Below are 26,128 nucleotides of genomic sequence, written 5' to 3'. Positions count from 1 at the left end.
CCCCCCACAACCACCATACTCTTGTCCATGTCTCTTAGTCTCGTTTCTATGTCCCACCAATGTATGGAATCATGCAGTTCTTGGTTTTTCTGATTTACTTACTTCAGATAGTCAAAAAATTTTAAAACTGCTGATCTGTGGTGGCGCAGTGGATAAATGTCGACCTAGAACACTAGGTTGCCAGTTCAAAACCCTGGGCTTGCCTGATCAAGTCACATACAGGAAGCAACTACTACGAGTTGATGCTTCCTGCTTTACCCCCCACTTTCTCTAAAAATTTTTCTAAAAATCAATATATAACACCTAAAAAAAAAATTTCAAAAGTGGTGAAAACAGGTTACTTAACTTGCCATGGATGTATCAAAGGATAATCGATCTCTATCAACGGACATTACTCCCCTTTATGTTTGTACAATGATAACTAAGTAGCTTTATGTGTATAAAATGATAACAAAGTAGCCTCTTTGTTAGATAAAGGAAAGAGTAAGTGCAAGAAATCTATTTTATGCCATATTGAATGGGTTGTGTATTTAGCTTTTGTATTTATTTATTTATTTATTTATTTTTCAGAGAGAGAGAGAGAGAGGGATAGACAGGGACAGACAGACAGGAACGGAGAGAGATGAGAAGCATCAATCATTAGTTTTTCATTGTGTGTTGCAACACCTTAGTTGTTCATTGATTGTTTTCTCATATGTGCCTTGACCGCGGGCCTTCAGCAGACTGAGTAACCCCTTGCTGGAGCCAGCAACCTTGGGTTCAAGCTGGTGAGCTTTTTGCTCAAACCAGATGAGCCCGTGCTCAATCTGGCGACCTTGGGGTCTCGAACCTGGGTCCTCTGCATCCCAGTCCAATGCTCTATCCACTGCGCCACCGCCTGGTCAGGCTGTTTTTATTTTTATGTTTTTAAGTTATTGGTGAGGAGACGGAAGGTATAGAGAAAGAGTAGGGATACAGATTTTGGCTTTTGGCATAAGTCAAATTTATTTGTGGTTCTGTTAAGATTAATATTAGTCTTATTTTAAATATAATAGTTTTCAAAGTACATCAGAATAATCCTCGGTGAGGAATGCTGCATTAACTTGTTTTACATTAGATTATGTATCTTAATACCACCCATACTTCCTAGGGAAGGGATAAGACAAACACGGAGATCCAGCTGATCTAGTAGGAGTAAACAGCCAGGAGAAGCAATGTATAAAGTACTCTGAAAATTACTATTTAACATGGCTTAATAAAATCATGATAAGCCAATTAGTATGCTATTAAATATTTAGTATGCTATTAACTATAACTATCAGTATTCTTTGTTTATAATAATCATCAATCAAGCTCTAAAAATGACTTTCTCAAGTTTATGAAAATTTCACTTATTCCCCAGTATCTCTGACACTCCAATTATATGCCAAAGTTCTAGAAATTGGGAATACAGTAGCATGTTTGACAGATACAACTTATGAAACTTTTAAGTCTCAGTAGAAAGAGCCTGACCAGGCAGTGGTGCAGTGGATAGAGCGTCGGACTGGGATGCAGAGGACCCAGGTTGGAGATCCCGAGGTCACCAGCTTGAGCGTGAGCTCATCTGGTTTGAGCAAAGCTCACCAGCTTGGACCCAAGGTCACTGGCTTGAGCAAGGGCTTACTTGGTCTGCTGAAGGCCCACGGTCAAGGCACATATGAGAAAGCAATCAATGAACAACTAAGGTGTCGCTACGAAAAACTAATGATTGATGCTTCTCATCTCTCTCCGTTCCTGTCTGTCTGTCCCTATCTGACTTTCTCTCTGTCTCTGGTTAAAAAAAAAAAAAAAAAAAAAAGTCTAAATAGAAAGATAGAAAATTAAACAGGTGTGATGAGTATCTCAATAAAGAAGTATGGGGGTTACCTAAGCATAAAAGGGGTCTATATGAAATCCTTTACCCTTTAGCTGAGACTTGAAGGATAGGTAGAAGCCAGCAAGACCACAGGGTTTAGGAACAGTGTATGTTGTTTGCAAAGGCCAGGAGTGAGAGCACATTCCAGGAACTGGAAAAGAACTATGGTGTGGCTGGAACACTGCAGAGACAGCTGAAAAGATCAGAAAGATCTGTTCTATAGAGACTCCTGTGAGCCACTTAAGAACTCAGGGACTTTTGTCTGGGAGCCACTGAAAGGTTTTCAGAGAGTGACACAATCAGATGTGCAGTTTAGAAAAAAAATCCAACCAATCAATCAACAATAGTTAAAGAACACCAATTGGAGCAAAGCAGCATAATAGGCTTAAGGGCAATATACAGATCAAAGAGTTTGGATTCCCAATGAGCCTTTCAACATTTTAGAAATGTTTAGAGTTCTAGACATAACAAATGCATATATTCCTGAAGGGAGAGAGATGGGCTGTAGTAATGTGGAAAGTACTGTAATCTTAGGGCTTCAAAGATGGGGTAAGGTTTCAGATGGGAGAGGGGCCATATGAAAGAGAAAGTGGTTGAAAATAAATCTAGAAAGGCAAATTTGAGCTATATGTGGAAGACTTCAAATGTCTAAGTAAGAAGTCTGAAATCTGTCCATAGAAGAAGGTAGAGCCATTGACAATTTCTTAGCAAATGAGCATGTTGAGAGTGTGATAAATAAATCAGGAAAAAATGCAGGACCCAGGAAAGGCAGGAGCCTTTTATTGTGCTCCAAATGTTGCTAATGTAAATATCAGCGGCAGAGAAGGGAAACAGATGTGGAAGCTATTACAAAAAAACCAAGGCAGAGTTAAAACGCCTGCCTGAATTTTTGGACTTTTATTATGTTTGTCTTTTTTTTTTTTTACAGAGACAGAGAGAGTCAGAGAGAGGGATAGACAGGGACAGACAGACAGGAACAAAGAAAGATGAGAAGCATCAATCATCAGTTTTTCGTTATAACACCTTAGTTATTCATTGATTGCTTTCTCATATGTGCCTTGACCGTGGGCCTTCAGCAGACCGAGTAACCCCTTGCTTGAGTAAGTGACCTTGGGTCCAAGCTGGTGAGCTTTGCTCAAACCAGATGAGCCCACACACAAGCTGGCAACCTCGAGGTCTTGAGCCTGGGTCCTCCGCATCCCAGTCCAACGCTCCATCCACTATGCCACCGCCTGGTCAGGCTGTTTGTCTTTTAATTCCATTTTTCTAGTCATTCATTTTCATCCTATTTTACAAAAGTATAGAGCTGTTAAAAATTTTAAGAAACCTGACCTGTGTTGGCATAGGGATAGAGTGTCGACCTGGAACGCTGAGGTCGCTGGTTCAAAACCCTGGGCTTAGCCTGACTAGGCGGTAGTGCAGTGGATAGAGCATTGAACTAGGATGTGGAGGACCCAGGTTCGAGACTCCGAGGTCGCCAGCTTGAGCACGGATTCATCTGGTTTGAGCAAGGCTCACCAGCTTGAGCCCAAGGTCGCTTGCTTCAGCAAGGGGTCACTCGGTCTGCTGTAGGTCCCCTCCTCAAGACACATATGAGAAATCAATCAATGAACAACTAAGGAGCCACAATGAAGAATTGATGTTTCTCATCGCTCTCCCTTCCTGTCTCTCCCTCTCTTACTCTGTCTCTGCCACAAAAAAATAATTAATTAAATAAAATAAAAATCTGCTTAAAAAAGAAAAAAAAACCCTGGGCTTACCAGGTCAACGCACAAACAAGAAGCAATCAATGAACAACTAAAGTGAAGCAACTATGAGCTTGCTTCCCCTCCCCCCAAAAATAAATGAATGAATGAATGTTAAAAAAAACCCACAAAAAACCTGGTCCTTTACATGATAGTTTGAGAGGCACTACTGAAGTATTTACAGCTTGCACCTGAAATCTAAGTAGATTACTGTACCTCTGTCAACACATTTTAAAATAAATACAAATTTGAATATGGACTGGCTATTATAGGTTATGTATATATTTATTCTTAATTTCCTTAGTTGTAATAATACCACTCTGATTATGTAGGAGAATGGTACTTTTAGGAGTTATGTATTGTCTGGAACTTACTGAATGGGTTCAGTAATAGAAAAAGACACAAAGCAGGTATTTCAAAAACACACAGTTGAAGCAAATACGACTAAATGTTAACAATGGTTGAATTTAGGGGGTGGGATGACAACAATCAACTTTTGAATAATATAACATTAAAAAGTATTTAAATAAATAGTACATAACAAAACCAAGGTCCTCCATACCCCAAAGTGACAAGATCAGTATCCTTTGGTATGACTTCTGGATCGTCCTCTTCCTCAAGGCACTTCAATTTATCAAGTCTGCAAAAAAAAAAAAAAAAAGGAAAAGTAATCATGCATTTTTTTCATAGTGAGTCAGGATGGTGCCCTGAATACATCACTGAATAATTACGAAGTGAGATAAAATCCAGTGGAGGCTCTGAGGCAAGAATTCAAAGCAGATACTCTGTAAGTAAAAGCATATACAATCCCTGGCGGGTTACTCAATAGGTTAGAGCGTCCACCCAAAACAAACCACCAAGGTTGTGGTCCCATCCCCGGTCAGGGCACATATGACAACTAAATGTAATAATAAAAAGTGAATGCTTCCCTCTTTCTGTTGCTCTCTCCCTCTTTCTCTGTGTCTCTAAAAATCAATCAAAAAAAAAAAAAAAAAAAAAGCATATGCGGGCAATTAAAAGAGGCTAACATTGTGTTAAATGGAGATAGAAAAATATTTGTACAGTTATTTTCGCATTTTCACCCCAAACAAGGCACTTGGGGAGAAATTTTCAATAACAGCATACCCCCACCCCCCGTATGTCCCCAAAAGATTTTAACACTTCTCCTGTTAAATCTTTCAGCCTCACCGTTACTAAGGTTCCTATATTATCAATGGCACTTACAAATCGCTGTTACTCTGACTGCTTTTCTACATTAACGAGCACTTTAAGAATTAACGAATAGAAAACCTAATCTTTTATGCAGCTGTCTCGTCCTCTCAATCCAACACGTAGCGACTGTGCATTCCGCTCACAGGAACTCTCCCGGTGTTCCGGGAAAGCTCCCGCAGGTTGAAACCTTTCAAAGGGCGGTCCTTCTACCCCAGGGAGTAAACCCCCGGCCCTCCCAAGGGGGGTTCCTGGGGAGCGCAGGGGCAAAGCTGCACCCAGGTTGGCCCCAAGCAGCAAGAGCTCCCCGGCCCTGCACTCACCCGCAAACTGCCCTCAGCTCGGCCGCCGCCTCCAGGCTGCAGCCCAGATCTCGGGCCACCGCGGCATCCTCCCAGTCGGAATCGACGACCCGTCCCAGCCCTGGCAGCGCGGATGCCGGTGGCTCCTCCAGCGACAAATCCCCTTGCCCGCGCAGCCGGCCACGCCACAGCTCCCCGAAGGCGCCCACATGGAAGGCGCGCGTGTTTAGCTCGGGAAGCTCGTACTCTGGAAAGTTGCAGCCGCCACTGCTGGAGACCTGATCCTGCCCACTGCTAACCCCACTGCACGTTGGGATGCCCAGGTTCCCTTCAGCCATATTCGCTCCACTCTCTTCCCTGCAGAAGCAAGACGATCAAGGCCTTGCGGAGCGTGATGGGACTTGTAGTTGCACATGGCCCTGGCGTGAGCGGCGGGACTGCGCAGGCCGAACTTCAGACACTACATTTCCCGGAAGGCTCCGGGCCAGCGGCGCCGCGAGCCTCCGCGTGCAGGGGCGAGCGCATTGTTCTCCGCTCGGGGCGGTGCAGGAGCGGTAGTTCTCTCTGCCACGCAGCTTGTCGCTTATGCTTCGCGGCCCCAAACGTCAGGTAGCGTAGCTCTCTGCTGGTGGGGCGGCCTCTACACATCCTTGGGTCTCGCTCTTTACTGTTTCTCCGTCTTGGGTGCGGGACTTTTCTTGCTTTCTAGAGTTGGTGGGCTGCGCTGCTGCCTCAGTGCCCCGGAACCTGGGAGAGATGGGGGATGAGGGCCGAGATCTAGCACACACCGGCCCTTCAAATCCGGTGCCTCAAGGACTTCTCCAAAGCCCTCATGTTCGCGTGTATATATGATATATTCATATGCAATGTTGCACACGCACACAGTAGAGTTTATTGAGCGTCTACTGTGTGTCAGACACTCCCTATACATTGTTAACCCTAATGTATGTTGATACAAATCACAGTGTTTCCAGGGTCCCTATGTTGGTCTTGAAGAAGGAGTTAACTGGGTTACAGAATCAGGATTGGAACTAAGCTGTCTCGCTTCTCCCAGAGGCCCCAAAGGAAGGAGCAAGACACAATGAGCAAACCCTAATTATATATATATTTATTGGGGTATATATAGTTCACATAGTATATACTTCACCCATTTAAAGTGTGCATTCCAGCCTGGCTTGAGCATTGTCCCGTTATGCCAAGATTGTGGGTTTGATGCTTGGTCAGGGAGGGCACATGCAAGAATCAACCAATGTATGCATAAGTAAATGGAACAACAAATCTTGTTACTCTCTCTCAAAAAATCAGCAAGTAAATACAAAAATTAAGAAAGTGTTCATTCCATGGTTTTTAGTATAGAATTGTGCAACAGTCACAATTTGAGAACATTTTCACAACTCCCAAAAGAGACCACATACCTTTTAATTTTACTTATTTATTTATTTATTTTTTTATAGAGACAGAGTAAGTCAGAGAGAGGGATAGACAGGGACAGACAGACAGGAACGGAGAGAGATGAGAAGCATCAATCATCAGTTTCTCGTTGCGCGTTGCAACACCTTAGTTGTTCATTGATTGCTTTCTCATATGTGCCTTGACCGTGGGCCTTCAGCAGACCGAGTAACCCCTTGCTGGAGCCAGCGACCTTGAGTTCAAGCTGGTGGGCTTTTGCTCAAACCAGATGAGCCCAGGCTCAAGCTGGCGAGCTCGGGGTCTCGAACCTGGGTCCTCTGCATCCCAGTCCGACGCTCTATCCACTGCACCACTGCCTGGGCAGGTGAAACCACGTACCTTTTAGTAATCACTCCTAATCCTCTCAATTTCCCCATCCCTAGCCAACCACTAATCTTCCTGTCTCTATAGATTTATATTCTGGGCATTTAATATAAGTGAAATCTTATGTGTTGTGTTTTTGTAACTTAGCATAATATTTTCAGTCCTTATATCCATATTGCAGCATGTATCAGTACTTCATTTCTTTTTATAGTTGAATAATAATTGAATTATATGGATACTGTATTTTGTTTTTTCATTCCCCAAAAGGTTGTTTCCAACTTTTGGCTATTGTGAATAATGCTGCTATGAACATTTGTGTACAGTTTTTGTGTGGAGATATATTTTCACTTCACTTAGATATCTATATCTGTATCTATGTATCTAGGAGTGAAATTACTGGGTCACATGGTAACTCTATGTTAAATAATTTGAATAACTGCCAGACTGTTTTCTACAGTAGCTGCCCCATTTTACATTCCTACCAGCACTGTATGAGGATTCTGATATCTCCATATCCTTGTCAGCACTTGTTATTATCTGCCATTTTCATTATAGCCATCCCAGTGGTTGTGAAATGGGATCTTTGGGGTTTTTTAAATTTTTATTGATTTTAGAAAGAAGAAGGGAAAGAGAGAAAGAGAGAGAGAAACATTGATGTTTTGTCCCTCTTAGTTATGCATTCATTGGTCTATTTTTGTATGTGCCTTGATTGGGGATTGAACCTGCAACCTTGACATACTGGGATGACCCTCTAACCAACTGAGCTTACCCAGCCAGGGCCTATCTTGTGGTTTTGATTTGCATTTCTTTTATGACTAATGATACTGAGCATCTTTTGCTTATTGACCATTTATACATCTTTGGAGAAATGTCTATTCAAGTCCATCGCCCATTTCAAAATAATATTATATGTTTTTCTTCCTCTCCCCTCCCTCCCTCTCTCTCTCTCTCTCTCTCTCTCTGCAACCTGGGCTCCATTGGAGCAAAGTTACCCCAGGTGCTGAGGATGGCTTCATGGCCTCCGTCTCAGGCACTGGAATGGCTCCAGCCACAACAGAGCAGCTGCCCAGATGGGCAGAGCATTGCCCCCTAGTGGGCATGCTGAGTGGATCCCAGTCGGGCGCATGCGGGAGTCTGTCTCCCTGCTTCTCACTTAGGAAAAAAAAAAAAGATTATATGTTTTTTTGTAGGAGTCGTGGTATTTATAGACATCTGCTTTGTTTGTCTGCCTGACATTCTACTTCTTAGAACTTACCTTCCTTACTCCTTTTGGTCTTCCTGGTGCTGCCAATCATAGAACCGTTCCTACTCAGGCCACAGTAATTGGGTTAAAGATGAGCAAATTACTCAACTATAGCCAATCAGAATCCCCCTCTTGAGATTTTTATTTATAACTAGTAACACTCCCTTCCTTCTGAGGATCTAAGGATGTGACCTAGACATAGACTGTATTGACTAATGGGAGAGTTGGAAGAAAGCCAACAGTTTAAATAAGCAAAAGTAGAAGGCGAAAGAGAGAAGTCACGTGACTTGGAACAATTGTGGTTAAGGTCATCTTCCTCTCTAGACATGTAGCTTGTGTGTGTGTGTAATATTAAACTAGTTTGAATTGGAGTCTCAACCTAAAGACTAATATAATAGTCTTCCCCTGGACCTGTGAGACTTGATCCAAATCTTTCCACAGGGGTAGCCCTCCAGAGAGGGAAGCCAAACTTCAGGTGAGAAGAACTCTTAACATACATCTGGAGATTTAATTATGTTGGTTTCAGGACTGGAAACCAGGATGGCTCCTAAACAGCAAGGAGTAGGGGCTGGACCAGAATGAGCACTGCCAAGGAAGGGTTAGTTTTCACTGTGAGATGTGTCATTGGGTGGCATCAGCAGGTAATAAGGATTTGTAGTGAGTACCACTAGCGATCACAACCACTCACTTGAGTCTTATCAACAGCCAGTCCTTGGAATAAGGCTGAAGGGGTCCAGAATAGCCACTGTAGCATACAAATTACTTCGAGCAGAAGGCATTTGAAAATAGGCTTTCCCCTTATACTTCATTTTCTACCTAAATGGTGAGCCTCCCAAAAGAACTGAATTGTCATAAAGCCCCTCTCTGCGACCAGAGAAGATTGACTAGAAGTGGGCATCACACCAAAACAGATATTGTCACAAAACTCCCATCTATTCTCTTAAGGGCCCATTTATTCTTCCCAAAAGTCATTTGTTTTGTCTTAAGTGTTCTTTCTCTCTCTTCCCTACTAAGAAGTCATTTGTTTTCCTGTAATTGCCCTGCTCCCCCACCTCCTATTAAGATGGTACATAAGCTCTAATTCAAAGAGCCTTTAGAGTCACCTTTTTCTGGGAACTCTTCCATATCATACATATGTGAGTAAAAATCTGTCTTTTTTCTTGCTATCTTTTGTTAGTTTAATTCACAGGCCCCCAGTGACTGAACCTAGATGGTGGACTGTGGGAGACTGGACTGCAAACTGACAAAAGTTCTCATAGTTTAAGGCTTAGGCCAAAGAGCTAAGCTCTTCCCCACAACCTCCGACTGTTTGATTAAGTTGGTAAAGGGAATTGACATGCCCCTCTCCACACCTCCATGTTAGCTGCCATGCTGATGGTTTCTACTAGTCCCATCACCCTTGTCCCTCCAGGAGACTGGAGGCGGTTTTCTTTTTACCCTTTGTTTTGTGAAATTTTAAGATGTTATGCATGGTGGGGGTTTTCTGCACATGGGAGAATTCTTGGTTTGCCTGAGAAATGTGACTTTGTATCTGAGCTCTCTTTGTTTTGCAAATGGCTTTGCTCTCTGCACTATAAATAAAGTGCTTTGGGGGTATAGGCTCATTCTGTAGGTCATCAGTTTACAAGAGGCCTCCCAATCCCATCCATTTTCTCTCTGTTTATTTTCTAATCCTCCGATGTTCCCACCTAAGACCTGCAAAATTACAAGTTGCGCTGGTTTGCGACAGTGGAGGGAAAGTTTTTCCTCTCCATCAAGGCCATAGCAAAGGCAGCTTCTGGCCCTGTGGCAAATTTGGCAGATGAGAGTATTAATAGACCTGGTACTAGGACCAAACAACAGCAGAAAGAAGGTAGAAAGATTCTAAAGTCTCAATATAGGTATAGTCCCTATGATTCTAGCTGAGCTTTGTATGATTCTTGAGGAAGGAAAAAACTCGAATGTTTCCCAATTGGGTAAGACAGGTTAGTAAACCAGGACAAGTGGAACAGTGAAACTGAGACAGACAGTTAAACAGCCAAGCAGTTTATAGCAATCTAGTAAATCTAAATCCCATCTTCCCTAACCAAGGGCACTTAAGAGTAAATGGTTTAGCCCAAGCATGGCCAACATATGGCCTGCAGGCCAGATCCGGCCCGCATAATGAGTTTATGCGGCCTGCGATTAAATTTTTAATATTCTCCACACGGCACACTGTGGAAATTAAATAAGTGGTACTTTTAAATCGTTATACATAAACTAGGATATCTTCAGTAATCTTCAGCTCAACTTATATTTGTGAACAAACTTTTTCTTTAATGAATATAAATAAAAGTACAGGATCAAAATTGAATGATTTACATTTGGAGGCTGTGTTAAGAATAGCTACTACAAATATAGAGCCAGATATTAAAAAAATAATAGGCAATGTAAAACACCTCAACACGTCACATTAGTTTTTTTTTGTTAATTTGTTGTACTAAATTACTTACATTTCTTCATAAACAAATTACATAATAAAATTTTGTTTACTTAAACAAATAGTTTTTGTATTTAACATTTTTTAATTTTAATATTTCATCTGGACCATGAAAAAGTTTTCTTTCTAATCTGGCCCCCCCGGGGCAAAAACTGTTGGCTACGCCTGGTTTAGCCTGACTGGTGGTAGTGCAGTGGGTAGATCATCAACCTGGAACACTGAGGTCCCAAAGTTTGAAACCCTGAGGTTGCACGCTTGAGCACAGAATCATGGACATGACATGAATCTAAGGCTGCTGGCTTGAGCAAGGGTTCACTAGCTCTACTTCAGCTCCCCAGTCAAGACACAAGAAGCAATCAATGAACAACTAAAGTAAAGCAACTATGAGTTGATGCTTCTCACTCTCTCTTCTCTTTTTTGACAGGTAGAGAGAGAGTTAGAGAGAGGGACAGATAGGGCCAGACAGAGAGGAAGGGAGAGAGATGAGAAGCATCAGTTTTTTGTTGCATCACCTTTGTTGTTCATTGATTGCTTTCTCATATGTGCCTTGACTTGGGGGGGGGGGGCTGTAGCAGAGCTAGTGACCCCTTGCTCAAGCCAGTGACCTTGGGCTTCAAGCCAGCGACCTTGGGCTCAAGCCAGCAACCATGGAGCATTGTCTGTGATCCCACACTCAAACCAGTGACTCTGCGCTCAAGCCAGATGAGCCCACACTCAAGTCAGCGACCTTGGGGTTTCGAACCTGGGTCCTCTGCATCCCAGTCTGATGCTCTATCCACTGTGCCACCACCTGGTCAGGCTCTCTCTCTCTCTCTGTCTTTCTCTGCCCCTTTTCTTTCCCCTCTTTCTCCAAATCAATTAAAAAAATAGTAAGTAGTTTACATTTCTTCCCAACCAAAGGGTAAATAGCTTAATTCACCCTACTCAGGGAGATAGATAACAGAAATTCAATTAATGACATTTGTGCCAGCCACACCCTAGAACAGATGAAGTCAGGGAAATAAATCTCATTTTGGCACATCAGCATAGAGTTGATGAATATTCTATTGAGATCCTTCCCTAAGACTTCCCCTAAAATTTCTGCCTTATAAAACAGATAAGAACCCTTAAGACACAGACCCAACCTGGGCTCTCTCTGGAGCATACCCATGCCTTTCTTCCCTTTCGGTAATGCACCTTTACTTTTTTCTCCTAAATTCTAAGGGCCCCCACGAGACTTGAAACCAGGGTAGTAGTGGGCAGAAGCAGCAGTTTTTCCCAGGCTAACCTGCTGAACCTGTCTCGTAGCCCTCTTTTCTCTGACTTTTCGGTGAGTTAACAGCAGCCTCTCCATGGCTCACTTCTGTTACTGTGACTTTTACTTCTCAGGGAGTTCATGCAGACGAGCATGGCTCACTTCTTTCCTATAATGTTTCTAGAGAGCCAAAGCAGAGTACTGCTTAGGCCCTCTCCTGTTCCTTTTTCTATCCTAAGCCCATTTTTTGTTTCAATTTCCTCAGCTTTAATAAGTGTACTCTCAAAATCACCTGAACTTGTGTTGTAAAATCTTTCCTACACAAAGTCAAGAACCCACACGTTACCAGCTGGCCTGAGGCAGAGCTGTTCTGGTTCTGATCCTTTTCGGGTGACATGGGGATTGCAGTGTTGACATAGTATTACAGTAGTGATCCTGAATAATGATACAAATCAAGATTATGGATTGTTGCCCTGGCCGGTTGGCTCAGCGGTAGAGCGTTGGCCTAGCGCGCGGAGGACCCGGGTTCGATTCCCGGCCAGGGCACACAGGAGAAGTGCCCATTTGCTTCTCCCCCCCTCCGCCGCGCCTTCCTCTCTGTCTCTCTCTTCCCCTCCCGCAGCCAAGGCTCCATTGGAGCAAACATGGCCCGGGCGCTGGGGATGGCTCTGTGGCCTCTGCCTCAGGTGCTAGAGTGGCTCTGGTCGCAACATGGCGACGCCCAGGATGGGCAGAGCATCGCCCCTGGTGGGCGTGCCGGGTGGATCCCGGTCGGGCGCATGCGGGAGTCTGTCTGACTGTCTCTCCCTGTTTCCAGCTTCAGAAAAATGCAATAAAAAAAAAAAAAAAAAAGATTATGAATTGTTATTTGTCTGTTGGTTTCCCAACTCTGCTTATGCTCTGTGGGACAGGCATTCCCACCACATTTATTTATTTATTTATTTATTTATTTATTTATTTTTACAGAGTTTACAAAGAGAGTCAGACAGAGGGATAGATAGGGACAGACAGGCAGGAACAGAGAGAGATGAGAAGCATCAATCATCAGTTTTTCATTGTGACACCTTAGTTGTTCATAGATTGTTTTCTCATATGTGCCTTGACCGTGGGCCTTCAGCAGACCGAGTAACCCCTTGCTCAAGCCAGCGACCTTGGGTCCAAGCTAGTGAGCTTTGCTCTAACCAGATGAGCCTGCGCTCAAGCTGACAACCTCTGGATCTTGAATCTGGGTCCTCCGCATCCAGTCTGGTGCTCTATCCACTGAGCCACCGCCCGGTCAGGCATTCCCATCAAATTTAAAGAAAGGCCCTGCAGAAGGCAACAGTAAAACAGCTGCTGCCATGGCCAACTTTTGGCATTTGTAGTGAGAGGAGGGTGGGAAAAATACCTAACCCTCACCCATCCCTTAGGCCTGTGGTTCTCAAACATTTTGAAGTTGGGAAGCATTTAAAATCCTACAAATAATAGTAGGCACACTATATACAAATTTCTGAGAAATATGTTATAGTAATTAAGTCAAATAGTAAAGAAAAAAATATAAAGTCCAAGCATGCTTTTATGGTAATTAAATGAAATAAATACAACAAAATTAAATTTATTCTGACATTAAAAAATACTTTTATGTTACATTTTTTGAGTTATGCTTTTTTGAATTTGTAAAATAAAGGGGTTAAAAATTAAAAAAGACAAAAATGTCATCTTTTTATATATAGATACATTCTTAGTAAGATTTAGTAAATTTGGCAGGTCCCGGCGCAAATGTGTTGTGGTTTTTTTTGTTTGTTTGTTTTTTTACAGAGACAGAGAGGGATAGACAGGGACAGACAGACAGGAACGGAGAGATGAGAAGCATCAATCATTAGTTTTTTGTTGCGCGTTGGGACTCCTTAATTGTTCACTGATTGCTTTCTCATATGTGCCTTGACCGCAGACCTTCAGCAGACCTAGTAACCCCTTGCTGGAGCCAGCGATGCTCAAGCTATTGAGCTTTGCTCAAACCAGATGAGCCCACGCTCAAGCTGGCGACCTTGGGGTCTCAAACCTGGGTCCTTCACATCCCAGTCTGAGGCTCTATCCACTGTGCCACCGCCTGGTCAGGCATGTTAAGTTTTTTCATTCTTGTGTTTATGAGAAACATGAGCCTGATGTGTCCTAGCGATTTCTTCAATGTTTGGGCATATATTTGAAAGGCAAACTCTCATTTCCTCATCAATACATTGAAGAATTCCTCTCTTTTTACTATTAATTGTGTTGAGGGTAGAAAATCCTAATTCACATAAATAGGATGTTGAAAATTATAATAAAATGTTCAAAGCTTTTTTAGATAATTTGTCAAATACTCTTCTTTTATAGAAATCCAAAAGGCTTCAGGAGACAATTCCTTATGTTTAATCATCAATCCACGATCAGTGGATATAGCTGCCAATTCTTCTTCTGTTAATGTTAAACCAAAATCACTTGAAGCTTCCATGAATGGGTTTCAAATCCAATCGGTATTGTTCAATATTAAGTGATGGAAAATGCTATAAATTAAATTCTGCCCATCAGCCTTCAAGTCCTATTTTATTTACACTTAATTTGCTCACCTCCAGAATCGGATTCTTCACTATCACGCTTTTTTTTTTTTTTGAGAAATTTATCCATTTCATTTGGGTGCATTTATCTAAAAATAATATAATGATGTTAATAAATATAATAATGATGTGTTAACAAAAAGAACAGTATTTCCATAATGAAATTATATAATAGAGTAACTATACTTATTTTTATATCTGGGCACATGCCGTGAACCAGTGCAGCTAGTAATTCTAGGTCCCAAGTGGGAACAGTGCGGAATTAAGAAAATACAAAGTTGGGAGGGCCCTGTAATTGCTGCTGGCAAGAACAAAGCACACCCAAAAACAGCATCTTGCTTTATTTATAGGGCAAAATGGACCATTAGCAAATCTTTGATCATGTTTCCAAGGCAACCCAAGAATTTTACCAAGTGCAGAAAACCCCCACCATACATAACACCTTAACTTTACACAAAACAAAGCATAGAAGAAACTTGCCTCCATTCTTTCCAGGGAACATGGGGGGTAGTGTAAACAATCCAGCACCACAGCTAACAGCCTTTTGCAATCTAATCAGGCAAGTGAGTTGGGGGTTGGGCAGACTGTCAGCTTACAGCCAATTCCCCACACCTCTGTCCCCCCCAAAAAAAAAATCTAAACTCCAAAACCCTCTTGGTTTTTTGGTCCCCAAGAGGCACATTTTTCTCTGGAATATCACAGGGTGCACCAGTGCGCCCTGGCACACACTTTGAGAAACACTACCTTAGGCATTGTGAGGCTGTAGGAAAATAAGTACTAACAGGGAGAAACAGACATTCTGCCACACAATTAAGTAGCCAAATTAAGGAGTCTATTTTAAGGCCAGCAACCGCAAGGAGACCTAAGTTACTCAAATCATGTGCCCCAACACAGTTTGAAGTCAGCTTTTAAAGACAAAATTACACACTGATTGGGGAATAGGGAGGAGGGGAAGCATTGCAGTAAAACAAAGCAGTGAAATGAGCTAATTTATAATACTTATCTATAGGTTTAATTCAGGGAAATACATTCTAGGAACACCTGCAGCCTAGCAGAACTAGCGCAAGACCACAGCCTGGGAAACCAGGTTCAAGGCCAGGGGTAGGGAGTCTTAGAAAAAAGTAAGTTTGGCCCTGGCCAGTTGGCTCAGCGGTAGAGCGTCGGCCTGACTTATGGGGGACTTGGGTTTGATTCCCGGCCAGGGCACATAGGAGAAGCGCCCATTTGCTTCTCCACCCCACCCCCCCTTCTTCTCTGTCTCTCTCTTCCCCTCCCGCAGCCAAGGCTCCATTGGAGCAAAGATGGCCCGGGCGCTGGGGATGGCTCCTTGGCCTGTGCCCCAGGCGCTAGAGTGGCTCTGGTCCAGGCAGAGCGACGCCCCGGAGGGGCAGAGCATCGCCCCCTGGTGGGCAGAGAGGGGCGTGCCGGGTGGATCCCGGTCAGGCGCATGCGGGAGACTGTCTGACTGTCTCTCCCTGTTTCCAGCTTCAGAAAAATACAAAAAAAAAAAAAAAGTAAGTTCTGCTGAAAGTTATTTATGCTAAGAGCCTTTCTTTTCTACATTTCATTCTCAGCAAAAAGTTTGAGGACTGTTGGACAGATAAAGTTATTTTTTCTCACCCTTATTGTTAAAGATGGTGCTGCCCATCACCCAGGTGATAATACATATTAATGCCCTTCTTGCTTGGAAGGGGCGTGATTATGCTAATGTGTTGGGGAGGGCTTTTGCACCAAAAGGTTTTAAAAGGAGGAGCTAGCTAGGAGGCCATTTTAGAGAGTGAGAATGGCCACGTTCTTGTAGGGAGGAACCCAGGCTAGAGCAGGGCAGGGAAGTCACGTGAAAGAGGCAGCCAAAATGGCGGAATGGGAGAAGGAGAAGCCAGTTTGTAAAGGAGAAGGAGATGGGGAACAGAGGTGAATAAGACTGGTGAGGTGGAAGCCTTTGATTCTAGGAAAACTCAGATGAGTCAATGGCTTTGGGAGCCCTGAATGGAAAGGGAAGTGTTTCCTGCTGTATGTTTTCTTACCCCCCTCTCGTACGAGCTAGGTTTAAAGGAAAATGGAACACCAGTTTTTGGCTCTGCTGTTTCTTTACGGTCAGTCCGAATGAAATCTGAACCTGCGTTGGCCAAGCAGCTGTGATGGTGGCCACGGCTTCTGGCCATACAAGGACTCATCCTTAAAGATACAAAAAGGAGACAATTTTTTGCTTTGTATCGTTTCTGGATTCTCTGCTTCAACTGATTGCTTGTTCAGGTGGACAATTGCTTTATGGAAGCCATGGGACTGCCTGGGGCTTTCTCTCTGCCAAAAGGAGTAGAGAGAGGGCAGAAAAGGAATGGTGTGAAACGGAAAGACAGCTGGGTTGCCCTTAGTCATAAACACAGTTGACAAAATAATAATAACCATTTAGTGAGGAGTAAGATTTATAACTATTCAAAGGACTTACATTAATTAAAAAGAATTTTAACAACTGAGGTGGAAAACCTGATCTAATGTCCTCTCATCTAAGTAATGATCCTTTTAAAGACTGAATAACTTAATAAGCACATATTTGCATAATGACATTTTTATTTTCTAAATTGCCCCCAACTAATTGCTTTAGGAAACCTGTGTTATTCTTTATTCTCCCATCACCATTATCTCAGTTCCAATGATATGTGAAAATTAGGTGATTACTTTTTCCAAGAACAATGCCACATTTATTGTAAGGTGTTTTAAATCTTGGATTAGCAAGGATAGTGAGAAAGTCTATTGGAAAAAAATATAGAATCAGAGAGAAAAAATTAGAAAACATTCTAGCCCCCTTGGTTAGAGGACTGTGAACTTGGAGAAATGTGGGAGAAGCTGTCATTTTTAATTTTTTTTTTTGGAGGGAGATTTGGAGCAGGACATGGTCCGACTCTCATGAGAAGAGACTGGCATCATCCCATGATTCTGCAACCAAACATGATTTCATTTACTTAAGTTATCTTAGGACCTCTATAAGACACATTCACTGATGTAAGTGGAATAGATCCTGAAAAAGGTATAAAATGATTGAAGGCTAGAAGCTGTGGGATCAGATAACAAAATACACTCTGCGAAAGTTCTACCCTCATCTCAGAAGAAAAGCATCTTTTCCCTGTAAAGTTACTTTCCCCCCTCTTTCCATATTGTACCCTTTGAAAGTAAGTCTGAGCACAGCTCATACTCAAGTGGGGAGACTCTATCCCCTGGAATTGGGGAGACTCTCTCCCCTGGAATTGTTGGGGGCATGGTATACCAGGTGTTAGACCGGTGGAGTCAGACCAGACCTTGATTCAACATCCTCAGTACAGGTACTTAGTTCTGACTAAAAGAATTCAGAGCCAAGAATCAAATTATAAGAGAAAGTTTATTTAGAAGGTCACAGAGGTAGAAGAGAGCTGTAGAAGAAATGGGCTCCGGGAATGAGTTATAGAGGCAAAAGAAGGGGCCCTTGAACTGGGAGATAGAAAGGTAAGGTAATGTGCAGGGAGTGGGCCAGGGGGGTAGGGGAGCTGTATGGAGGGGGTGGAAAAGGTGCAGGCATGCTCCGGAGAGGGAGAGTGCACTGGGGCCTTTGTCCAAAGGGCTTTTAAGGGTGGGAATGTAAGGGAGGTACCAGAAGAGCATCTCAATAGCAGGTGTGCCTTTCAGGGTCGTGGTCTTCACTGATTGATTGGCACCAGAGCAGGGGTCACTAGTCAATACAGCTGGTCCTGAGGGCAGCCGTGGTGTCACTTGTCTGATTTTGCTGCTTTTCTGGGCCTGAAGCTGAAACACAAATGAGTCCTAGATGTATTCGGTGTGGGTCAGAACTCATTGTCCTGGGGCATAATGCTTAAGGGCTGTTCTCTGGCCCCCTTGTTTGTTATACCTCTAAGGGCATCTAACCCAATATGCCAGGGGAGAGAAACTCAGAGGAGGGTCCGAATTGCATGACCAGTGATATGGAAAGTCAGGGGGTCTAAATTCCTTGACCAGCAAACGTGCTAGGGGAGGAAGAAAGCTTACCTAGGGTCAGGGTCCTTGTTTTCCCAGTTTTGCCCATTGCTAGGCCCTGGTGACTTTCTGTATCTGGCCCATTGTCCTTGCTCTGCTCACGTCTGTCTAACTGCCTACCACAGAATGGAGAGTAGTTACGTAATTATTTGAAATTCTATAAGGGAGATTTTTCTGTTCTCCATTTATTTAAATATTCAATCTTTTATTTATACAGTATGTACTCATGGATATTTATTTTATGCTCTGGGTTATCATACAATACTACTTTATTAGCCCTGTGTTTCTGATTCTTTGGCATCTGGGGTTTTACTGACTCTGGAGAGACTACCCCTCCCAGAGCTAGCCAATTCCTAAAGATGATAAAGGACTCTACTCTGAGTGGGCCTTTCAAGTGTAAAACAACCGGTCCAGGGCCAGTACCCCACCACCTCCACCAGGGGGTTCTCACACTCAGGACTACTGTTCCGCTGACCTAATTAGCCAGGTCCAGGTACCAGACACTAGGGACGCCTGTGCCCAGAGCTGCTGATGCTGTTCAAACTAGCGCATCCTAAACCTGCACATACCTGCCTGTTCCTTCCTGTAGGAACCACAGTGAAGGCTCTTGCCCACATTTCCCTGTTACTCCTTCTGCCTCCTGTTCAGCCTGGTGCTTCCTCATGTGGTCCCCTGTGGCATGGCATGGAGTGATCCTTTTTTGGTCTTTTTAAAAAATGATATTTTCAATGGCAGTTGACTCCTGATCTGTTAGCCTTCACAATTCTTGGAAAGTTTGCACTTTAAAACAATTACTACTGCCTGACCAGTGGTGGCACAATGGATCAAGTGTTGATCTAGGACTCTTGAGGTCACCAGCTTGAGTGAAGGGTCGCAGGCTTGAGTGCAAGATCATCAGCATGATCCCAAGGTCACTGGCTTGAGCCCAAGGTTGCTGGTTTGAGCAAGGTGTCACAGGCTCAGCTTGAGCCCCCAGATCAGGGCACGTATGAGTAGCAATTGGTGAACAACTAAAGTGATGCAATTACAAGTTGATGCTTTTCAACTCTCTCCCTTTCTGTGTCTTTCTCTCTCTCAAAAACATGCAAACAAACAAAAAACAATTACTATTTATTTTGTTGTTTAAATTCTTCCAGCTTTCGCTTTTGAGAGCTCTTTCAGGTTGGCCCCTCTGTCCTTTTCACATGCTCCCTGTCCTCTGATGTTTGAGAGCTCCTTACTTCTTGGCACTACAAAATACTCCTGACTCATATAATCCTTGCCCAATGCCTAGAATCAGCCATTCCTCCAAAGAGTCCTCATTCCTTTTTATTAGACTATGATTTTGCCAAAATTTTTTTTTTTTTTTAGTGAAGGAGATACAGACACACAGACACGGACAGACAGGAAGGGAGAAAGATCAGAAGCATCGATTCTTTGTTACGGCACCTTAGTTGTTCATTGATTGCTTTCTCATGTGTGCCGTGATGGGGGGCTACAGCAGAGTGAGTGACCCCTTGCTCAAGCCAGCGACCTTGGGCTCAAGCCAGCAACCTGGGGCTTCAAGCCAGCGACCTTTGGGTTCAAGCCAGTGACCATGAGCGTGACTATGATCCCACACTCAAGCCAGCGACCCCATGCTCAAACTGGTGAGCCTGCTCTCAAGCCAGATGAGCCCATGCTGGTGAACTTTGGGTCTTGAACCTGGGTCCTCAGCATCCCAGGCAGACACTTTATTCACTGTACCACCACCTGGTCAGGCTGCCATTGGTTTTTATTTGTTGTTTTTGTTTTGTTTGTTTTCTGTATTTTACTGAATTGAGAGGCAGAGAGGCAGAGAGATAGACTCCCACATGTGCCGATGGGTTCCACCTGGCATGCCCACTACGGAGCGATGCTCTGCCCATCTGGGGTGTTGCTCCGTTGCAACTGGAGCCATTCTAGCACTTGAGGTGGAGGCCATGGAGCCATTCTCAGTGCCCAGACCAACTTTGCTCTAATGGAGCCTGGGCTGCAGAAGGGTAAGAGAGAAACAGAACAGAGAGAAGGGAGAGGGGGAAGGGTGGAGAAGCAGATGGGTGCTTCTCCTGTGTGCTTTGGCCGGGAATCAAACCCAGGACTTCCACAGGCCAGGCCAAGCCATTGGTTTTTAGAAATAAAATTTTCTTGGAACACAGTCATGCTCCTACATTCATATTGTATATGTCTGCTTTTGCATTACAGTAGCAGAGCTAAGTAGTTGCAAGAGGCTGTATGGGCTCCGAAACCTGAAACATTTGCTCTCTCCCCTTACAGAAAGTTTGATGACCCCTTTTCCAGGTGGAGGTGGTGGTTGTCCTTATTTCTATAAGGATACAAAGAGGTAGGTAGGTCTTATGAAAGTCTAAAATATCAACTGAAGGGTTCATAAGGTCTGGTACCAGGAATCAACATTACATTTTCTTTTGTGGCTTTTTGCATTTGATTTTTTTTTTTTTTTTGTATTTTTCTGAAGCTGGAAACGGGGAGAGAGTCAGACAGACTCCCGCATGTGCCCGACCAGGATCCACCCAGCACGCCCACCAGGGGCGAAGCTCTGCCCACCAGGGGGCGATGCTCTGCCCCTCCGGGGCGTCGCTCTGCCGCGACCAGAGCCACTCTAGCGCCTGGGGCAGAGGCCAAGGAGCCATCCCCAGCGCCCGGGCTATCTTTGCTCCAATGGAGCCTTGGCTGCAGGAGGGGAAGAGAGAGACAGAGAGGAAGGAGGGGGGGTGGAGAAGCAAATGGGCGCTTCTCCTGTGTGCCCTGGCCGGGAATCGAACCCGGGTTCCCCGCACGCCAGGCCGACGCTCTACCGCTGAGCCAACCGGCCAGGGCCTGCATTTGATTTTTTTTCTTATTTCATTTTATTTTTTTTAATTTATTGATTTCAGCAAGAGAGGAAGGGAGGGCAAGAGAGACAGAAACATCGAACAGTTCCTGTATGTGCACTGACTGGGAATCAAACCCGCATCCTCTGCCTTTCTGGATGAGAGGCAGAGATAGACAGGGACAGACAGACAGGAACGGAGAGAGATGAGAAGCATCAATCATCAGTTTCTCGTTGTGCGCGTTGCGACTTCTTAGTTGTTCATTGATTGCTTTCTCACATGTGCCTTGACCGTGGGCCTTCAGCAGACCGAGTAACCCCCTGCTGGAGCCAGCGACCTTGGGTCCAAGCTGGTGAGCTCTTTGCTCAAGCCAGATGAGCCCGCGCTCAAGCTGGCGACCTCGGGGTCTCAAACCTGGGTCCTTCCGCATCCCAGTCCGACGCTCTATCCACTGCGCCACCACCTGGTCAGGCTTCTTTCTTTTTTAAAGAAGTATTTTTTTAAAAAAGATTTTATTTGTTTAAAAGTTAATAAATAAATAAAAAGATTTTATATATTGATTTTACAGAGAGGAAAGGAGGAGTGAGAAGTATCAACTCATAATTGCTTCACTTTAGTTGTTCATTGATTGGTTGTCATATGTGGCTTGACCAGGCAAGCCCAGGGTTTCGAACCAGAAACCTTGGCATTCTAGGTTGATACTTTATCCACTGCACCGATACAGGTCACTTCTTCTTTATGTACACTGCTATACTGGGGGAGGGGATGGAGAATCTCCCCTTCTAGCTAGATAGAGAAGGGAGATTTCTAAGAAAGGAGAATCTGATTAGAGCTGGAGCCACCACCTAGGATGGTGAACAGAGACAAGTATACCCCTGGTCGTGTTAGCTAGGTCCAGAAAAAAAGAAACGCAATGCCTTCTCAACACAGCTGCTCTTTTGCAACTTGTGAAATTAATGTCATTTTCTAGAAGAATACTTTTCCTTGTATGTGATTGGGCATTGTGGCTGAGAAAAAACTACTCACCTTGGAAGGTGTGCCTTGCTTTTTAGGTATATATCTGAGAATGTCAAGTGCATCTAACACTAGGAATTCTATCACTCTCCGGAGTCAGTTGTGAGTAAAAGTCACAAGTCCCTGCCGAAGACAGAGGAGAAGAGTGTCCTTTTCCTACGGGTAGGGCAAGGGGTTGCCCCAGGAGTGGGTGGCATGGAGGTACCTGACATCATCAAGGGGCATCAAAGAGGCTACATTAGCTGGAAAAGGGTGGAAGAAGGAGGGAGAGGGAGCATTAACATTCAACCTCTTCCTTTTGAAAACCTAGTCTGGAAAAATTTCCCTGGTGTGTAATATAATAAAGAATTAAGTCCTACGGTTACAGTCCAGCCTCTGATGATGAGCCTCTGTACTTCACTCAGAGCACAGTGTGTGTCTGGTCAGGGATGGCTGAGCAGCAGAGACTCCCCCGAAGGAACAGGAAGTGCTGCCCGATAGCTCCAGCAGAGAGAGAACAGGAGACACCTTCCGCATCAGGGCCCAGCCCCAGCAGCAGAGTCAGTGGACTGCCTTTCTCTTCAGGGCAGGAAAGGAGAGATCTGCAATGCTTTGCCCCACCTACTTTATTTTCACATGCTGCACAAGGGCGCTTGATAAGGTTGCCAGATTTAACAAATGAACAACACAGGACATCCAGTTAAATTTGAATTTCAGAGGTAAAGAATGAGCAAATAATTTTTCAGTATAAGTGTATCCTATTCACTACCTGGGTCATACTTACACTAAAAAAAATGTTGTTGTCATTTACCTGAAATTCAAATTTAACTGTTCTATATTTTATTTGGCAACCTTGACCTACCATCTATTTTATAGCCTTTCAGATCAGCTCATAGAACTACAAGGAAGTTCTTCCCCCTAGATCTGAGAGACAGCAAAGGCAGAGGCAGAGAAAGAGAGAAAAGGACTGGCCCAGTATTCCTTGTTTGGGAAAGGCCCTATATTCCAGGCCATGCTAAGCTATTGGTCAACATTCACGTGGCCCCATGCTGTCTCCGCTTCTGGTCTAACCAGGTGTGGCTGTAGAAATGAGCAGCTCAGGCTGTGGGGGGCACACAGAGCTTGTTTACGTCATAGAAGCCAGTGCAGCATGGAATCATGTCTAGTGCACACATGCCTGTTACGAGGCGCCCTCACTCCAGTCCTCCCCACTTCTCTACCCCAGAGGTGCTCCTTTTCTAGTACTTCGTGCCTCATTCAGTGCTTCCTAGTGTCAAGACTCTCCGATATGAATCTTAGGTTTTTGGCCCACTTAACTGTCTGCTGACACTTACCTCTTGCGCCTGTCACGTTAACCTTTATGCCTGCCTCTTTTTCTGCACAACTGTAGTCACTAAATCTCTCTGTTCACCCAGATCATTTAAGGTTCAGTTAACATCCCTTAGTTCTACGAAGTTTTTCCCACTTCAATTTGTACCATTCTGTGCAATCTTTATAAGTTGTTCCATATACTTTACTACCTCAAAAGTATAATCAGCCTGTTTGTTTCTTTAAGTTGAAAGTAAAAATTATAGCACTAAATTATAGTAACTTTTAAAAATCACGTATAATGCCAACACCATAAAATAATTTAAAAGTTTTTTCTTTCATGAGATTTTTGTGGGTTATTTTAAGGCTCACTACACTACATTTCAATTTGTACACAATTCTTAACATAGGTATCAAAAATGTCAAGTCAAGTAGTTGTGATCCTTTTCTAAACAGTTATTCCATTGACCTTCCAACATAAAATTTAGAGGCTAATTTTTCTTAATAGCTTATCAAGTACCAATATCTTCAAACATTGATACACTGTTACATCGAAGTCCCACTCATTCACAATTTAATAGCATCTTTACTACAGAATTAACTTTTTAGGCTTTCGCAACAGGTTAACAAACTTACTAGGGACACTGGCCTACCACCCCAAAGATGCTACAGCATGCACAACATTCAGACCATGAGAGCCAAGATCGAGGAGTGGTTTTCTTTAGGAAACAGTTTAGGAAAAAATGTGGGAATAGAAGTAATTTAAAATGTTCAAGACATATTAAATGCATGACTGGCACTAAATTACCATTCAGTATGCTTTGTATTATACGATATAAAAACTACCCAATCTGTGGAGTGTTAAACAAACAACCAACACAATCAAAGCCTCCCATATTCAATATCCCACTATTTTCTGGTGCGCAAAACCTGAATAACCAGCAAATGATTTCACCTCTTAAAAAAGCATTTACACTAAAAAAAAAAATGGAATGAGGTAGAAATTCCACTTTGATAAAAATGTTTCTAGAGCTACTGAAAATCTTGCATTTACAAAAGAGTTGACAGAGCCCTCTGGATTGTACAAGAAACATAAGACATGGTGTGTTATCCGGTAGAGTCAGACAGGGCTTCTTTCCTGCTTCATCGCAGGCTGAATTCTGTTTTCAGTTCCTCGGGTCGCAGGTAGGCCTTGTCTAGGCTCCTGGTCGGCCACTTAAGTCTCTTCCCTTTGCTCCCTTTTCCCTTTGGTGTGCACTTTTTTTTGCCTGCAGACTTACCCTTTCCTGCCACCTCTTTTGGCTTCCTTTCCACTTTTGCAGGAGCAGATTTAGCTGACAACCGGGCCAGTCTCTTCTGGGGCTTCCCTTTCACCGCCCTTGGGCAAGGTCACAGCTGGTGGGGTGGGGTCAGGTGCCTAAGGGTCCCAGGCCACGGAGAGCTTCTCCTGCCCAAGCTGCTTGGATCTATGATGGAGGGCATTGGGAGAACTGGATCAAACAGATTGGGAGCTTTCTCCCCACCCGGCTCCCGTTCCCCCAGCCACTCTCCCTTTCCCCACACAGGGGCTAATTTCTAGTAACTTTTGAGTAGCCTTCCAAATTTTATAACATACACATATACTTCATATGGTTTCTGGTTGCCTCATAGTCATGACTTTTCAGCTTTTGTGATCTAAGAGGCAAGGCCCCTTCTCACCTATTGCTATGTAGCTCTACATAGCAACAACCCAAGAGAATGTTTAATACAGGTTGGAATACATGCCCATAACATAGTGTCTCATTCCTTTGAACCAATGAATGGGGCTAAAGGAATGAGCTACTGTATTTGGCCAATCTAGATCACCCTATGGCCGCGAAATTAGATGCTGTGATTGACAGTTCCATCAGAATCAAAATCAAAGCTGGTGAGTGGAGGGGAGACCAGTTCTTCAGAGGCAGGAAGGTAGTAAGGGACAGACAGAAAACAGCTATCTACAAAAACAAGATTCTTCTGAGTTTTGGTGTAGTGACCCAACTGCCCCCTCAAATCTGGTTATCTTTTGTTGAATTGAAAACAAAAAGTTTTGAAACTATTAAATTGAGGACTAAAGTCTCAGGTAATGATAAATATCAGAAGACACATTGGAATGATACTGATTTTACTCAATTATAATTATCTTCTTCCATTTGAGTGTCTGCATGGATTTTATAATAGTCAGATGGCATGAAGCATCTAAGAGGGGACTACTGTTCTCCTTTTAAACAGAAGTACACTGAAGCTTGGAAGAATGGGAAAAAATTTTTAAAACTCATAAAAATCCTGTCTAATAATTCACTGGCCAAATGCCTGAGGAAGTCAAGACTTTCCAGCCTCATGTCTTATATTTTCCACAAGGGAGGCTTCTAAAATTCAACATTACAATGGATTTTTTTCTTGTAAGATGACTTAAGGGTATGTTTTTTTATTTGTTTTAAATGAGAAGCCTTTACAGCCTTTTAAAAATGAGGCTGAAGGAATGTTGTTTAAATTGAATACACCCACAGAAGGAATGAAAATTCTGCCTCCAAATCTGTGTGTTAGGTTTCCTTGCCAACAATGTTTT

General features: G+C 43.4%; 1 protein-coding gene across 1 annotated transcript in view; it reads right to left on the bottom strand.

Annotated features, from left to right (window-relative positions):
* SNAPC3 (small nuclear RNA activating complex polypeptide 3) overlaps positions 1 to 5,493 on the bottom strand; it is a 55,003-nt gene extending 49,510 nt beyond the window's left edge. Inside the window, exons 1-2 of the mRNA XM_066257292.1 lie at positions 5,151 to 5,493; positions 4,181 to 4,258 (exon numbers count right to left, since the gene is read on the bottom strand). Of these exons, the coding sequence (XP_066113389.1) occupies positions 4,181 to 4,258; positions 5,151 to 5,467 (395 nt within the window). The 5' untranslated portion in view covers positions 5,468 to 5,493. The remainder of the gene's footprint in view (positions 1 to 4,180; positions 4,259 to 5,150) is intronic.
* Between the last annotated feature and the right edge of the window lie 20,635 nt (positions 5,494 to 26,128).

Source organism: Saccopteryx bilineata, chromosome 2 (assembly GCF_036850765.1).
Source record: "Saccopteryx bilineata isolate mSacBil1 chromosome 2, mSacBil1_pri_phased_curated, whole genome shotgun sequence".
Lineage (NCBI taxonomy): Eukaryota > Metazoa > Chordata > Mammalia > Chiroptera > Emballonuridae > Saccopteryx > Saccopteryx bilineata.
Note: the sequence above shows the minus strand (reverse complement) of the source record. Positions and strands in the feature narration are given on the sequence as shown.